This window comes from Stegastes partitus, unplaced genomic scaffold (assembly GCF_000690725.1).
Source record: "Stegastes partitus isolate 25-593 unplaced genomic scaffold, Stegastes_partitus-1.0.2 Scaffold964, whole genome shotgun sequence".
Classification (NCBI taxonomy): domain Eukaryota; kingdom Metazoa; phylum Chordata; class Actinopteri; family Pomacentridae; genus Stegastes; species Stegastes partitus.
In genome coordinates this window covers 49840-65886 of record NW_007578695.1, presented here as the reverse complement: position 1 = coordinate 65886, position 16047 = coordinate 49840, and the positions used below count along the sequence as shown (strand labels likewise).

Below are 16047 nucleotides of genomic sequence, written 5' to 3'. Positions count from 1 at the left end.
CAACACAGGATATCACTTTAATATTTGCGAAAATCAAAGTTAAATTAATGCTATTGATTGAATATTCTCTGTAATAAATACCAGTAGAATAATCAGTGTTCTAATCTGTGTTTTTCTATTAGCTGTAGTAGTTTAAACAGGCCAACGTAAAAATATATTTATGTGATTTCTGCATTGCCAACTAAATACATACATTAAAATACAAACAGTGTTAGTGCCAGGACATCACTCAGGCTGTATCACAGGACACATGCAGCAACATATCCCTCTCAGTGAGTAGTTTCGTTGTGGAGTGGTGTTCTGTGTTAACAGAAAGTACACAAGGACGCACAAGTACATTAAGATGATTTTATTTTTCCATCAGCTGTACAGTGTCTCATCTTCAAAAATGACATGACAATGGTTTCTTCTGTTTTCTTGGTCTTAAAACAGGGATGTGCTTAAAACTATCTGAAACCAGTTTCCTCTATTCTTCTTCCAAAACAGAGAGGCAATATGTAGAAGAAAAAACAATGCTGTAGCGATTAGAATAGTCTAACATCCATCTTCCAACCAGCCACCTGCAGAACAATAATATGACAGGTTGATAATGAACATTGTTCTTGTTTTACAGAAGGAGTTCTCAGACCACAGCAGGACAGTCACATCATTGATTGGTTTTTACAGCACTGGGCATCTGACTGCTGTTATATTACAGAAGTGATGGTTCCATCTAACAGTAACAGGTCTTGCTGTAACAAAAGCAAGGTCACCTAACAGCTGTCATAACCTGTGATTTAACTGTTACAGAGAAATCAGCTCACATCAGAGCTTTAACCCCTTGTCTATTAACATCTTCAAAAGACTCAAACTATATTATTTGTTGAGATTTGGACCATAAAGATTCCCGGAATATGGCCTGGGTTAGGGTAAAGACATATCCTGCAGACAGACAATGACTGAAAACTCAGGTCCTGTCAAACTGCACGACCTGCAAGGCCTCAGTCCAGGGCTGACAATAGTGCAGAATGGCCCTCGTGATTGCTTAATAGGGTTTTTCCACTGTGGTGGGTTTCGCTGTCCTAAGCCTTGAATGGCTCAGGCTCAGGGCCTGTCCACTGTGCTGCACAGACAGGTAGTGCAGCCTAGTGGAGGCCCTAATGAAGTTCTGCCAACTCTGTAATAAACACAGTGCATTTCCTGTAGCTTCTCCAGTGGAACGTTTCTAAAGTAAAACGACAGTTAGCATTAGCAGTAGCTTCACGCAGCTTTCAAATGGCCAAAAGCCATCAATAAACAGTAAAATAAGGCTGATATGTGAATGTAGAAACAAGGACACAGGAGCAAAACTAAACTCCAGACCACAGATATTGGGGTAAAACTATAAACGTTCACAGAGCAGAACACAGAGAGACTTTTCAAAGCAGCTTATACTCAGAGAGGGGAGGAGAATGACACAGGCTGGCCATGCTCAGCCCCGTCACTGAGCAGAACCACAGCAGTGCAGCGATGCCCTGCTGTGAGGCCGGATGGGAAATGCATGCAATCATATCTTGCACAGCAGAGCGCAACGGACAGGGACCAACCCAGGCTGACGGAAAAACCCTATTAAGTCACACATTAAAGAAAATACAAGGCTTCCAAAAACCACAATTCTTGAAAAATAAGGATAAAACTTGTCAAAAGAAAAAAAAAATGTTTTAACATTGGTGCCAAACAGATACTCAAAAACCTCTTGTTCCTTTTTAGGTAAACTAGCCTAACACCTAGAAGGAGACATTGAACTCAATCAACTGCATACAAACACAGTAGCAACTAGAAAACCCCAGAAATAAAATCTGTCAAATAGCATCAAAGCAGACTATGGCTATAAACAACAGAACATGGACAGAAAAGGGATAGTGGTTAAAAATGAGTTCACTTCAGTTTGTTCGGTTAGGTAGGATTGATCTGTAGAAGGAAAGCACAACGATGTTGCTTTACAAATCAACTTCACAGGCTCAGGACATCGTGTACCAAGATTGGCAAGACCATATTTACTAAATAAATTAAAACATTGACGCCTCTTTTAACAAAAATGTCTCCAAATCAGCTATTTAAAAACATTAAAAAGGTTCACAAAAATCAAAAAGCCAAGGGATTAAAATGTGTATTTACATGCAAACCACCTGCCACAGTTGGCTACTACTGATTATTGTAGGGGGTGTTTGAGTGACGCACTTGATTCAGTCGGGTCTTTGATAACTGTTGACAGGAAAATATTTAAAATCAAATATGAAGTAAGTGTTTTACGTGGCAAAACTAATTGAAATGGTACGCATGCATAGTCATAATTCCATACTGACTTAAGTGTTTGGAATGTTCAAAAATCACAACTATAGAAACGCCTTTTTCCAATCAGGATTACCTACTGTCTCCAACCATTAGGGCCCATTCATTTATGTGAAGTATAATGTCTACATTCTCTTTTAAAATGTGAAATAGGAAGAGGAGGGATCCCAAACATATTGCATCAATGATAGGTAGAGAAAACAGAAAAAAGTCAAAGTATAATATCAAGTCAAACTATGTTGGTGCTGGAAAACAAATTTAGCAGCTTATTTAACTACTTAATTTACAGTTTCAGCGAGTTAGTTTTTGCTCAGAACAAGATTGGCTGCTGGCAGTCTGGATGTCAAACAGATGAACTAAGAAAGCTGAAAAACTGTTATTACTGACTTCAATTGATTTGAATGCATCCCTGTGTATAAAGAAACCCTCTGCTGACTTTCTCCTATAAAAGGCTTAACGTACAAACAGCTGAATAAAAACACCACCGAGTGGACCATGAGTTTACATGGGCCAAGGCAAGGAGGGGCATAATTGCAAGAACAGCAAGCAGGCCAGCATAAAAAAATCAGAATGAATCTAAGTTACATTAAAAATGTCTTCATATGGCAGAGCGACAGGGAGAGGAAGGTTTCCGGCCAAACGTGTGGGTAGAGACTGACACAGGATGTGGCTTTGGGGAGGAACATATAGCGAAGTACATACATACTCATTCAGAAGACATTCGGACTGGAAAAAAAACAGATTTAAGAGCATAGAGCAGTCTTGGACGATATCTGATTATGATGAGACAGATGACACAAGTGTGTGCTGCAGGATCTTGTATTTTGCGTGTGCGTGAGAGACTCACAAACATCAGTATGCAGGCTGATGTACATGAACGTGAAGACAAGCATCTACTTGTGTGTGTGTGTGTGTGTGTGTGTGTGTGTATGTGTATAAGTATCTACATGCAGCTTCAATTCTTTGTGCATGGCTGTTAATGCTGTCACCATTTTTGAAGCCATTTCTTTTGAGGCAAAATGGCCGCCACTAAACACACAGATTGAACATCAGGTGAAGGCCAAGTATGTAGAAATAATAATGTGTATTTGCAAATTTTTCTTAGTCCAGCTACATGTGTGATGCTGTGTGTTGTGTTCACCGGTCCATCATGCTGAGGATCATCTCCGGTGTGAGATCTCCGTTAGCAGCAGCTGCCGCCGTTTCATCATTCACAGCCAGCTCAACAGTCTCCACCCCTTCGTCATCTAGCCCCACTCCCTCCACAGTCAGGGCCACTCCCTGTTCCAGAGGGGCTGCTGCAGAGGCATCACCCTCCTCCTTCTTCACTATGATGTTCTCCACTGCTCCGGTGCTTTCATCCTCCACCTGAATGATGGCAGCAGCTGGAAAATCCAACAAAGACACATCTTAGCACAACGTGTAGCGGTTTGGGGAAATAAAAAAAAAAGACCTTATTATCTAGGGCACCAGACTAAGTCGGAGGATTACCTCCACATTCTCCCAGAAAACCTGAAACGATCAACCAGAAGGTTGCATCTTGGATGCAGTTTGGTGTTTTAACCAGACAGTGACCTCAAACACACATCGAAGTGGTAAAGAAATGGTTAAATCAGACTACAATGAGGGATTGAGACTGGTCTCCCCAAAGTCCTGAGTGAAACCCATTAAGATCCTGTGGACTGTGATTACCAAACAAGTGTATATGAGAAAGCCAACAAATTTAGTTAAACTGTACCAATTCTGTAAAGAAAATTGGTCAAAGACACAACCAGAACCTTGTGGACGGCTACCAAAAGCACCTAGATGAGGTGAAAATGCCAATGGAAAGTTTAACTAAATATTAGCACTGTTGTATGTATATTGTTGCCCCAGCAGGTTTCGGCATAAATCCAGGACACTTATAATAAATCTATGGAAAACAAAAATGCCCAATTGAATTTTGGGACAAAGACGCAGTGTTTCAATGATTCCTTCATAAGAAGATTCAGAGTAATAGGAGTCATTGGAAACTTTGGTCTGCCATAATACACATGGTATTTTCAGGTGTAAGAAAACCTCTGTTCAGGACTGTATTGTGTAACAGAATACATATAACATGTGAACACTCTACTTCAAAACTACATACATTAGGACCCATTTGTCATAAAATTGTTCTTTAACATTTACTGGTCTGATTTTCTAGTGAATAAATCAGGTCAGTTTTCTCACCAGAAGCAGTTGTTTTGGCAGCCACTCTGACTGATTTGCTGGGTGTTGGAGGCTTTGGGGCATTTTTGGGGGGTCGGCCTCGTTTTCTCTTGACTGGTGGCTCATCAGGAGCTGGTACTGGAATGGCAGCAGGGGCCTGGTCCAGTTCCATACTTTCTGGCTCTTCTTCTTCCTGTAGCAGTGACGCATCTTCCTCACCCTCACCCTCCTCCTCCAAGTCCTGTTCAACGTTATCCTCCTCTGAATGACAGAAAACAAGAAGAGACATTTGATGATGTAATTAGAAGTGACCAAGCCAGTATCATGCCCACACTTGAAAACAAAGTCTAATTCTCACCACTATCATCCTCGTCTCTTCGGCTCCTCATCTTCCTCTTTCTTCCTCTCCTCCCTTTCTTTGGGGTTGGAGCTCCATTCTCAGCATCCTCCATCTCACCGCTGCAGTTTTCAGCATGGCGAGCCATGGTGTTCTAACAAGAACACATTGTTAGTTATTCGATTGATTCCTACAAAGTATTCGGAAGTAGCAGGCTTAGGTGTGAGAAATAGAAAGAGAAGTGTCCTTACTCTGCGAGTGAAGGTCTTGCTACACTTGGGGCACACAAAGGCAGTGGGGACAAAGTTGGGGTCATGGTAGCGTTTGAAGTGCATGTCTAGGAGCTGCTTCTGTCTGAAGGTCTTTTCACACTGACTGCAGGCATAAGGTTTCTCTCCAGTGTGGGTTCGACGGTGCATTACCATATGTCGCTCCTGTACACAACCAAATGGGACACAGTTAAAAAAATACATTTAAAAAAATGAAAAAATCTCAGATAGTAATACCACTTCAATTCAGCATGAAAAATCTCAACTGCAAGATGGATTGCCATTATAATTCATTATTCCCAGAGAATAAACCAATCGACTTTGGTGATCCCCTGATGTATCTCCTAATGCTAAGAGAAGTTAAAACCCTTCACTCATACATTACATTACTTAACATCTAACAGATAGAAATATAAACTTGGAAACATGAACATGGTAAACTTGACTAGAATAGCTAGAATAGCAGTGTACTGTAACCTACTGTTATATAATTTTAATAACATGATGATTATTTTTTAAATTTCCTTGGCATCATCTTAATACAAAAATGGAATAAATGTTCTGTTCTAAATATGGCAGCCCTAAATATCACAAGATATTTGTGTACAAACACACCTGGCGACAGCAGTAGTCGCACATGTCGCATTTGAACCTCTTTTCATTCTTATGAGACTTCTGATGCTGGATCAGAGCATAGCGCTCGTGAAAAACGGCGTCACAGTAACGACACTTCTTTCCTGTCTCAATGAATGAGTGCTGTTTGCGAAGATGGACACCTGGAAATGTGCACAGATGACAGGAGAAAATACATTAGGGGTATGAAACAACATTACAGAGTGAACTATCTTGTTTGTCTGGTAAGTTTACACTGTGTGTGTGTGTGTGTGTGTGTGTTACCCAAGTCACTCTTGCGTGCAATGACAGTGTCACAGTGTGGACAGTGGAACTTGGCCACATTCTCAGTGTGTTTCTGCAAAATGTGCATCTTCATTGTTCCGCTCTGGGTGAATCGGGCATGGCAGATGTAGCACTCATACGGTTTTTCTCCTAAGATGAACATTGGAAAAATAAAAAACCAACAGTTGAATGGTCTTATAAATGCTTCTAATGTAGCACAACTATAAAGGAATACAAAATAGGTGTAAGGAAGAACAATGTTTTTGGAAGTACAATTTCAACAATACTATATCAATCAGTGTAGCCTCATTTCAGTTATTACAAGTGAAAATGATGAATGGAGACTTAAAAATTGTCAGCTAACTGAAAATGTATTAGTAATGAGGGTTATGGAAAATGCCACCATTCCACCATTAAAAAAAGATTTTTAATCCTTCCCAAAATAAAACCAAAATAATCATACAAGTCTCTAAAAATGTCTGTGAAGACTGACTGCTACCCCTTCCTACTTAAATACTTTAAACATGTAGAAGAGCATTAAAGTGTCATTATTTTTTTTTCTTACCTGAGTGTGTCCTCATGTGTCTCTTTAGCTTATATGTGTCTCTGCTAGCGTAGCTGCAAAGACTGCACTGGAATGGACGCTCGCCAGTGTGGGAACGGATGTGACGTTTGAGTTTGCTCACCTATACAACAGTCACACAAAAAGCCACACATAGTAAATATAAGCTGAAATCTTTGTAAAATTTCAAGAACATAGAGCAGGTAAAAGTTGGCGGTACCTCAACACTGGCATAGTCACACATAGAGCACTTGAAGGGTTTCTCGTGCGTGTGTTTGTATCGACGATGACGAACCAGCTCTCCACTCGTCACGAAAGCCATATCACAGTCTGTGCACTTGTGTGGACGAGTTCCTGCATTAACAAGAGTAAGATACATGTAAGCTACCCATGTGTTAAAAAAACAAAAAAGCAAAACAGGTTTCTCGCATCTTAAACGGCTACAGGTGTGCTTTAAAGTTTGTGAATCATCGAGAAACTTAATTTTGTTTCTGCATTAATATGGCCTGAAACAGATTTTCACACAAGTGGTAAAAGCAAAACCAAGAGACCTCAGTTAAACAAACTAGAGAACACTACACACTGAGCTGGAGTGATCTTTGTTGGTCGACTACACATAGGGAGGACAACAATGGTCCTTAGGTTAACTGCAGATGAGTGCAAACTCTTAAGAGTTGTTTTTAGAATCCTCTCTTTCATGCCACGATACACTTCCATAACAGTGTGCTATGAAGATGTGGCATTGACAGATCCCAGAGCTTCAGACTACAACTGTGATCATTTTAGATCACCCATACATCAATGCATCACCCAAAACACTGAGCCTCACCCTCACCGAGAATAAAATGGATAGAAAGTCCAACACAACCTGTAACATAGGGACTGATGACAAAAAATAATATGGATTTTCAAATTAAAATAGTTAACATCAAGTTTCAAGTCACTGTGAATCTTGACCATTAATGCAAAACTAAAATATGCAAATTAAGCAAAAATAATAATCAGGAAATCATGTACTGTGCACCAGTTACCAGTGCTAACCACAGGAAAAAATGTCTGAAGCTCTGAAACCCGGTTATTTAAATAACACAGCAACAACTCACCCCTGACAGTCATGATATGCAATGCTAAATTATCTTCCTTATGAAATAAATAAGCAAGCACAATATTTTTGTCTTATTTGTGCATTTAGGTTCTCTTCATCTTTTTTTAGGACTTCAGTGAAAATCTGATGATGATTTTTGGCCATGTTTATGCAAAAATTTAGAAATTTCTACAGGGTTCACAGGCTTTCAAGCACTATTGTTAAAACTCTTTTGTTCTCTAACATGGTGCCGAACGTTTTTATGAAGATCTGGATTAGTGTATACCTGTGTGTGTGTTGAGATGATTTCTTAGCAGGGTGACCGTCCTAAAGGCTCTTCCACACAAGTGACATTTGTGAGGTCTCTCGTCGGTGTGGCTCTTCATGTGCCTATCCAGGTTGGAGCGGCGAGGGCATGTGTAGCTACACAGCTCACATTGAAACGTCTTCTTTACTCCTAACACACAACAACGACATTCACAGACATTCAAAATATTTGTATCTCAAAGCAACAGACTCAGTGCCAGCCTCAGTGCAAAACAATGAAACATTGCAATAGGAACACAATTTAAAACTAAATTCTTCATGCATGTAGAACAGAATCTTTATAATTCATAAGTCTTGTCGAATCTTCTACTCTTCAGTTACAATTCGTGCTGAATCATTAATTTGGATAACAGCCATTAAACAATACAGTAATATGAACTTTTAATGACATCAGAATTCCATTGAACTTGACTTTTTTGTTTCAATGTTTAGCAGCTGCATGTAAAAACAACTGTCAGCTCTAGAGTTTAACATGTTGTTTAACATATAATGTGGTTATTGGATTTACCATGTAATTTTAAATTATTCCAACTGAATACTGCCATGAGTGATGTTTCATATGATTTTGTATGTTTGGCCATATATTTTTTATATTCTCTCTCTACAAAAATCTCATGTGGACCACAGAAAGAGAAACTGTTGTGATATAGCAGCACCAGGGGATCAAACAGAAATGTATTGTGAGTAAGCCCTGTGCTCATTTGACCACAGCTTGTTACGGTACTTTACCTACAGTTAGGAGTGATGAGAATGCAACTGACAGCAGACGCAGCTCACGTTTCTTAACAACACATTTTTTTGTGAGCCATTCAACAGTCCTCCCTTACCTTTCTTCTTGATCTTTGTTGGTTTGGGTGGTTTCATGTTGCCAACCACTTTCTCAGCATTGACCTCAGACAGAAGGCCCTCCTGCTGTTCCTCTTCAAAGTCGTAGACACTGACATCCATATCTTTGTCTCCTTCAGCATACCGCAGACGACTCTTTTTACCCTGAAGGACAAACAGCAATTTCAGTTCTGATATCTTCCCCCATACCCCCAAAAAAGAGCAATACCACTCACCTACTCACTTATCTTACCTTTTTTGTCTTCTTAACAACTCCAGATGGAGGCTGATAGTCTGGGTCTTTAGCCCAGTTCGGGTCATCATTTGGAGGCTGAATGGGCTCATCTTCCCCTTCTTCCAGTAACTGGTTCCCCACCTCCTCATCTTCCTCTTCTTCAGGATGAGCTTCTGCTCCCTCCTCCTGCTCTACTGTCTCCACTTCCCCATTAGCACCAACCTTGACTACCTAAACATCAAATGTATTAACTGTTTAGTCAGCTCACCAAAACAATCTGTGGCTGCACTGATATTTAATCAGCTAAGACAAAGCTGGTCATTACATTAATGTGACAGCTTTGATTTCAGGTTTAAGCTGTACAGCAATTCTATCAGAATTTTTTCTCAAGGTCAGACCTAAAGAAATTACAATAATTACTTTTACATACAAGTCATTCAAACTTTTGAATTAAGTAAACAGAACTTTGGAATGAAGTACATTTCTGACTTTGCAAAATTTCAAATTCAGTCCTACATTAATGTCTAAGTCAGAGTATGCCCATGTACCTGAAAGCCCTCAGGCAGTGGCAGGGTGTGACAGATGACTGGGTCTCCATCCTTTGGCATTGCAGTTGTGTCTACAAAAGTGCCTTGCTGCAGGGCCTCAACAGTGGTGGCTGAAACAGGGACCTGGACCAGCTGGAGCTCTCCTAGGCCCAAAGCTGCCTGCTCCTCCATGTTTACCACCTGAGGACAGAGGAAAATCACAGGGTAGAAACAAAGTCCAATTTAATACTTGACAATAAATCCAAAACACATTAGTATTTAACTTTATAAAAACCTACAGACATCTTATAAATCCAGCTTTTCCTAACTTTCCAAGGGGACAAATTATGAAATAACTGTTGAAACATGCAATGGCTTTAAAAGAGTACTCACCTGTAGGGTGATGATTTGTGTCTGGTCCACTGTTGTCACAGTGGCTTGGTGGGCAGCACCTGCTACTCCTCCAACGACACCCACTGTAGTTGATGACCCCCCCACTGCAGCATCAATCACCTGCAAATTAACTTCATTTTAATGGGCATTTGGGATAAAGCCACATACTCTGGCAGGCATGTTTCTGTGCAATGGGGTTACCTCAGTCTTCATCTGCAACAGAGTGGGATCCAGTGAGTCCATAACCATCATTTCAACTCCTGCTCCACCTTCCACACCAACCTCCACTCCAGCTTCCATCAGCTGCTGCTGGGACTGGGCAGCTGCTACCATCCCTTCCCCATGACCTGAAAAACAACATAGCCAGGGAATAGCACATATGACTACATTCTCTACAAAAAACATCCCTGCTTGCAAAACAAATGTATACTACACTGTGTGGTTTAGCAGTCCAATGGTGGAATAATTTCATCATGAATAAGTAAAAACCTTGTTCCAAGACAACTCCAGCTTGTCCTTCAACCACACCTCCGGCTTCTGCCGCTTGCTGAAGGAGGTCAGCTACCATAGCATCCTGGCTGTGAACGGCCTGGATAGACGGGAAGTCTTTGGTGGGGACGTCCACGACCCCTACACCCTCTGAAGGCCCACCGTCCATGCTGGGTAGGAACTGAAATATGGTTTTGTGGAAACAAACATTATGTAGCTGAGTGTTGTGCAACCCCTAGACTTGAATATGTAGATTTTCCCTACAATTTGACACAAAAGAGTCAACTTTCTATGGCCTTAAAAAATATCAGAGAACTAAACAGTGTTAGGTTTTACTTTCATCACATACAACTGTATACCAGCATGCTACATTCCCAACTCCAAACATGTACTTGACCCTTAACCAATACTGCACAGCCCCTTTCAGACAAGCACTCCATTCCATTAATCTAACAGCAGTTTAACATGTCTGCTTCACAGCTACAGTTACATATTCTCAGCTGCATTTAAATATGTTGTTACACTGCAGCTGTCCTCAGGTTCAGCGCTGAGCTTTCAGTTTCAATGTTTAAGAAACTATTCACTATTTAAACTTTCTCCTGCACTGGGAGAAGTATGTCTCAATGTAACTGTAAGAACATTCACGGAAAAGTGGCCTGTGTCTGAACTAGAAAGCTATCATTTTAACAGATTGATTAAGCCAGTAAAGTTCCATGTTCCACGTCTGACAGGGGCTTATGCGTCTAATTCAAAGTTCTCTCCATTCTTGTTGCTGCTAAGGGTTATTGTGATGTTTAAAAAACAAGTTGTTTTCATTTTCAGACACTTCTATCAACCGTTTCTACTATCATGCAACTTTACGTTACCTCTTAGTCAAAGCTGACGTGTATTACAATAAACACAGCACTGAACAACTCCATTGCATTGGCTGGTGGACTCGGTCCAAATAAATGTGGGAAAAAAATGATAACACAAACAAACACCATGCTATGATGGTGTTCAAAAGCTGTAGTTCTGTCTTTTCCAGGATTTTGTAGGAACACAGCGACACAGTTATGAACTTGGTAGCAATTAAGGCTACTGCTGTTACCTGGAATACCAAGGAAAATCTGACTTTTGGCATGATTTCTGTAGACTGGGCAACAGTCAGCAGGGCTGGTGTACTGGTGATCTCCCTTTTCTTTGCTTCTGAAAGCTCAATCAATTATCTGCTATCTGACTGTCCCTGCCAATCTGAGGGGAGGGAAGAGGTACATGTTACACAGCTTCACTTACACAAATTTCTCCCACTATCAGAAATAGGGACTTTAACACTATCGGCCTACATGTCTCTGACAATGTCAGTTGTTTTCAAAACACTCACCTGAGGCTCCAAGCAGCTACCTTACTGTGAACCTGTGAGAAAGGAGAAGGGAAACACCATCACCATGTGTTGAGCAGATTCAGTCACTATTATCACTGAGTTCTTTCATGACAGTGCCTGTACTCTGTTTTAATATTCCAGCTCAGCAGCACAGAATTCCAAGTTGTTTTGAGTGTGCAATTAAGATAAATTTATAGTAAATAAAGTGACCTGGTAAATGGGTCACTCAATATACAATGCTCACAAAGAACCTGAGAAAATGAACTGCTTAATGATTGTTTGAAAGCTCCGGTACATTATTTTGCTGAAATAACAAATTTTCACAGCATCTTTTGGTGCTGAACAAAAGATTTTAATTGCTGCTTTGGTTGTCAAGTTCCATAACATAGGTTATTTCCAAACACTTAACACAGAAGTATTTGTGAAAAAAGACTGGAAACATCAGATGATTAACAAATATAAAACTGAAGTACAAACACTAGTGTGAATACGTGTATTTTTTTCTGACTTTTTAATATATTTAGTGTATAAATTGAAAGAAATTTGCACAAAATAGTTCATGTAAAAAGAATTTATATAAAGATCTAAGGCGTCAGTGTAACCTCCACAGCTGGTGTGTGATTGATGGAGCAGCTCTGTGTCGCACACATACGTGACGATGGAGGAGAGAAGTAAATGTTCAACAATACGATCACACTCACTACAGATGATGCAAAAAACATTTGTTGCCACAAGACTAACAAGTCGTTTGCATGTAAGAGCAGAACACGACTGATCTATCGAAACATTCATCAACAGCTCATCACAAACAAAGAAATGTTTGACTGCGGAGCTCGTAGTTCGTCCCTCACTAACCACGTATGTTATGTTTGCTAGCAGCCAGCACACAGAGTTTACCAAATGATACGAACATGGGCTAATGATTAAAAAATTGTATTTTCCAGCCATTTGTTTAACTGCAGCTGCGTTCATAAACTCAGTATGAAGCTCAGGGCATCATCTGAACTGCTGTGCAGTATTTCACTTTCACTTTCGGAGCACTGAGCAGCATGGATTTTGTGGATTTATTTGCACTGTTTCTCTAACTGACTGTTGGTGTTCGTGGTAGAAGATGTACTTAGCAGTTTTCTTCATTAAACTACTGTTATCACAAAGTAACAAAACTGTCAAGAAACGGTCCTGCATTCATTTCATACTTGAAAGTGTAAAGTAAAAGAGGTTTTATCAGCACAATGTACTGACATTTACCCAATATCTGTTCAACATGCAGCTTTTAACTCAGTAAAGCCTGTGACGCTGTCCACAGTGCTCCTTTTATCTCCACCATCACAACATCAGTGTCTATACAGTGATTTGCTCAAAAGATTACTTTCTTCTGCTGTAAATAGTTAATGTATATCGTTAACATTTCAATTATCACAATACAATAGTGTCAGGTTCAAAACAATGTTCCTGCAGAATCTTACTTCTGTTCTTAATCTGTTCTTTTCTTGATGTCTATCACTATACATACCAGAACGTCAGTTTGCACCGTTTATTTGAATATTTCCAACAACTAAACTTTATTTCTTTAATAAATTCTGATGATTCTGGTTGCTGAATTGCCACACATTAACTCTTGTCCAAGAAACGGCATGTGTCTCGATACCATCTTTGTCAGTGCGTAAAACCATTTGAGTATTTAGTCAAACGGCAATCACTGTCTTTGACTTGGTCTGTGTCATGTGCTAGTGTGCAGGATGAGGCAGCTGTTTATCTTACCATCCTGAGCATCTTATAAGATAGACTCTTCAGTGCATGTACTTCATGATATCAAGAAATGACTGTATACACTCAGCTCACTGAAAAACATTGCTGCATTCTGGTTTTGATGTAAGAAAAACAAAACACAACAAACAAACAAACAAACCAAAAACAGCTTGGCAAATGTAAACTGTGTGTTTCACCACCGCTGGCAATGACTGTTCCAGCTGCATGGCCATAGCCAGTTAATGGCAATATCCACAACGTGCCTATAAACATCCCTGTCCACTTGTGCCCATGTCGCTAAATGCTTAGAAGCTGGGAAGGTTCTGGTAAAGGCCTTCATAGATGCTTCAACTCATGGTACAACAAATTTACCAAAACATGGCAATAATATGGAGCCATGCAGCTGTCGCCTCCTTCCACTGCATTTATATAGCGGTATTTTTGTAGCTCTCCAAGCCGAGTCGTAGAGGGAGCTCTCTGCTGTAATATATATCTGTGGCTATGAGGCTCTAGGTGGGCTTAGAATAAGAGACAAGCGGGCGACGGGTGCAACAACAGCTGCCAATTCAGACCACGTCGCGATGACCTAAAAAAAAAAGAAGAGAAGCGCAGAAATGGAAGAAAGATGATTTGGGGAGAAAACAAATCGTGTATTTGGTCTTTGTGACTTCGTGGCCTTTGTGATCACTGAGGATCGTTTCGCTGGGAATGCCTCGTCATTCCCTTTCCGCGCTGGCTTCAACGTTATCGTTTACGTGTGTATGCTTTGTTACCAGAAAGTCTAACTAAATTGACTTTGATTTCAACAACTGTAGATGCGACCATTACTAATTGATCCGAGGAAAAGACCGAGTCAAACATGTGCTCGAGTTACTTTTGAGGACTTTGACGCCTTTGACTCTATGAGACGTGCTAAGGGCGTTGGGTAGGGAGGGCCTTAAACCCGAGCTAGGTTAACTTAGCTAATGGTAACTGTTAACTAGCTAGCGCCAGTTGCTACATTGCTTTCTTCAACAAAAGCTATCGTTATGTAACATGCTGAAACTCAAAGGAAACCCAGCTGGATCTAATACGGCCTTGTCATTTCTATGCAACCCAGTTACAATGTTCTCATGCATGCAACGATTTCTGTATTGGACGTACACGAATGCAAACAAGCTAACGTCAGCTATGGGCGATAACTTGAACCCGCCAGTTCCATGTCGTCAAGGCTGTAAAGACGGGAAACAAAGAAGCGAGAAAATGGACGCCTTGGCCTAAACTCTCAAACCAAATCTACGAAGTATTCGCAACATATCCTAAACCATATTTTCATAGATACACGTGAAATACAACTGATTGTGTATACATATATTCGGACTTCGGTTATTTAAACGTATTTTGACAGGGTTTTCAATAACGATAGAGGGAGACAAACACTCTCCCACGAGCTGCCCGGACCCGAGCCCCATCGTGACACCTAGAGGCCGACTAAAGATCCTGCAAACTCCCCCCTTATCAGAAAAGTAGTGATACTTTACCTATTTTAGTGTGTTTCTCCTCCCGTTTAACTCGACGGAAAGCACAGAGTCTGTGCTACAAAGTTTGAGCGGCTAGTAAAAAATGCAGGCTTCTTCCCAGTTTGTTTTAATCCCTCTCCCGCTTTAGCAGAGTAGCTTCTGCCACAAAATGGCAGTTGGGAGCTCAGTGCGCCTGTGCGGCCGCTGGGGGGTGGTGTCGAAGCTGCTGCAGACACCCTGATTGGCCAGGAGGGGCGCCCCGTTGGAATACATTGAAGCCCATTTATCACAATGTTAAGAATAGGGATGCTTTCACAACCCTCGGAGAAAAGAGGTTTAGTGTGAGATACGAAAGAGATCAAAATCAATTTCAAAAGTAAGACCACCATAGCAAAATAGGAATACGCCACTTGTGAATTATGGCTGATACTTTTGCATTTGCTTTGCTGTATGGCTCAAAGCCACATTTGTACTAGTGTATTCATGGTCACATTAAGAGTGCAAAACTAAGCAGGAAACTAAAGTCCACGAGTCCTTACTCACTTTATAAAACGTCAAATCAGTTTAAATACACTGTCATGTATCTTCATTAATTATTATTCAATGCATGACTTCATTATATGTATTTATATATTATAATATATATTTATTGTACATTATTAAATTTTTTTTGAAAAAGTTTGCAATTTCCCTGAGGTCTTGTACCGAAGGGATTAATAAAGTTTTTATTCTAATTCTAATTTATTCTAATGACTTACTATATCATCTTCAGAATGTCCCTGAATATCGGAGGTATCAGGGGAATTCTTTGCTTGCTATATGATTTCCAAACTTTTATAAGTGCCCTGAATGCAGCACACGTGATATTCAGTGTTCATACAGTAAAAATCATCAAATTCTGTCTCAGAAATTGTAATTTTAGGAAGGATCAGGACACATCTCATCCAGAATATGTGTGCTTTTTGTATTTGTGTGAGCAGGTCTTTATTAA

The 16047-nt window shown here is 40.2% G+C and overlaps 1 protein-coding gene across 1 annotated transcript; it reads right to left on the bottom strand.

The window, feature by feature from the left end:
* Window positions 1–334: 334 nt before the first annotated feature.
* On the bottom strand, window positions 335–15980 carry ctcf (CCCTC-binding factor (zinc finger protein)). The gene is made up of 17 exons (XM_008294447.1): window positions 15078–15980; window positions 11809–11840; window positions 10446–10626; window positions 10158–10303; window positions 9957–10076; window positions 9585–9764; window positions 9055–9267; window positions 8804–8966; window positions 7936–8106; window positions 6786–6919; window positions 6569–6689; window positions 6004–6153; window positions 5722–5882; window positions 5089–5271; window positions 4859–4991; window positions 4522–4761; window positions 335–3695 (listed from the first exon to the last, which is right to left on the bottom strand). Exons 3-17 carry the CDS (start codon window positions 10612–10614, stop codon window positions 3448–3450), a joined length of 2532 nt encoding a protein of 843 aa, XP_008292669.1. The 5' UTR covers window positions 10615–10626; window positions 11809–11840; window positions 15078–15980; the 3' UTR covers window positions 335–3447.
* Between the last annotated feature and the right edge of the window lie 67 nt (window positions 15981–16047).

Coding starts and splice junctions, on each gene's coding strand:
- ctcf (XM_008294447.1), bottom strand. CDS start 10,614: ATGGACGGTGGGCCTTCAGAGGGTGTAGGGGTCGTGGACGTCCCCACC. Junction 5,883..6,003: donor TGCACGCAAGAGTGACTTGG/GTAACACACACA, acceptor GCACATTTCCAG/GTGTCCATCTTCGCAAACAG. Junction 4,992..5,088: donor GCAAGACCTTCACTCGCAGA/GTAAGGACACTT, acceptor TGTTCTTGTTAG/AACACCATGGCTCGCCATGC.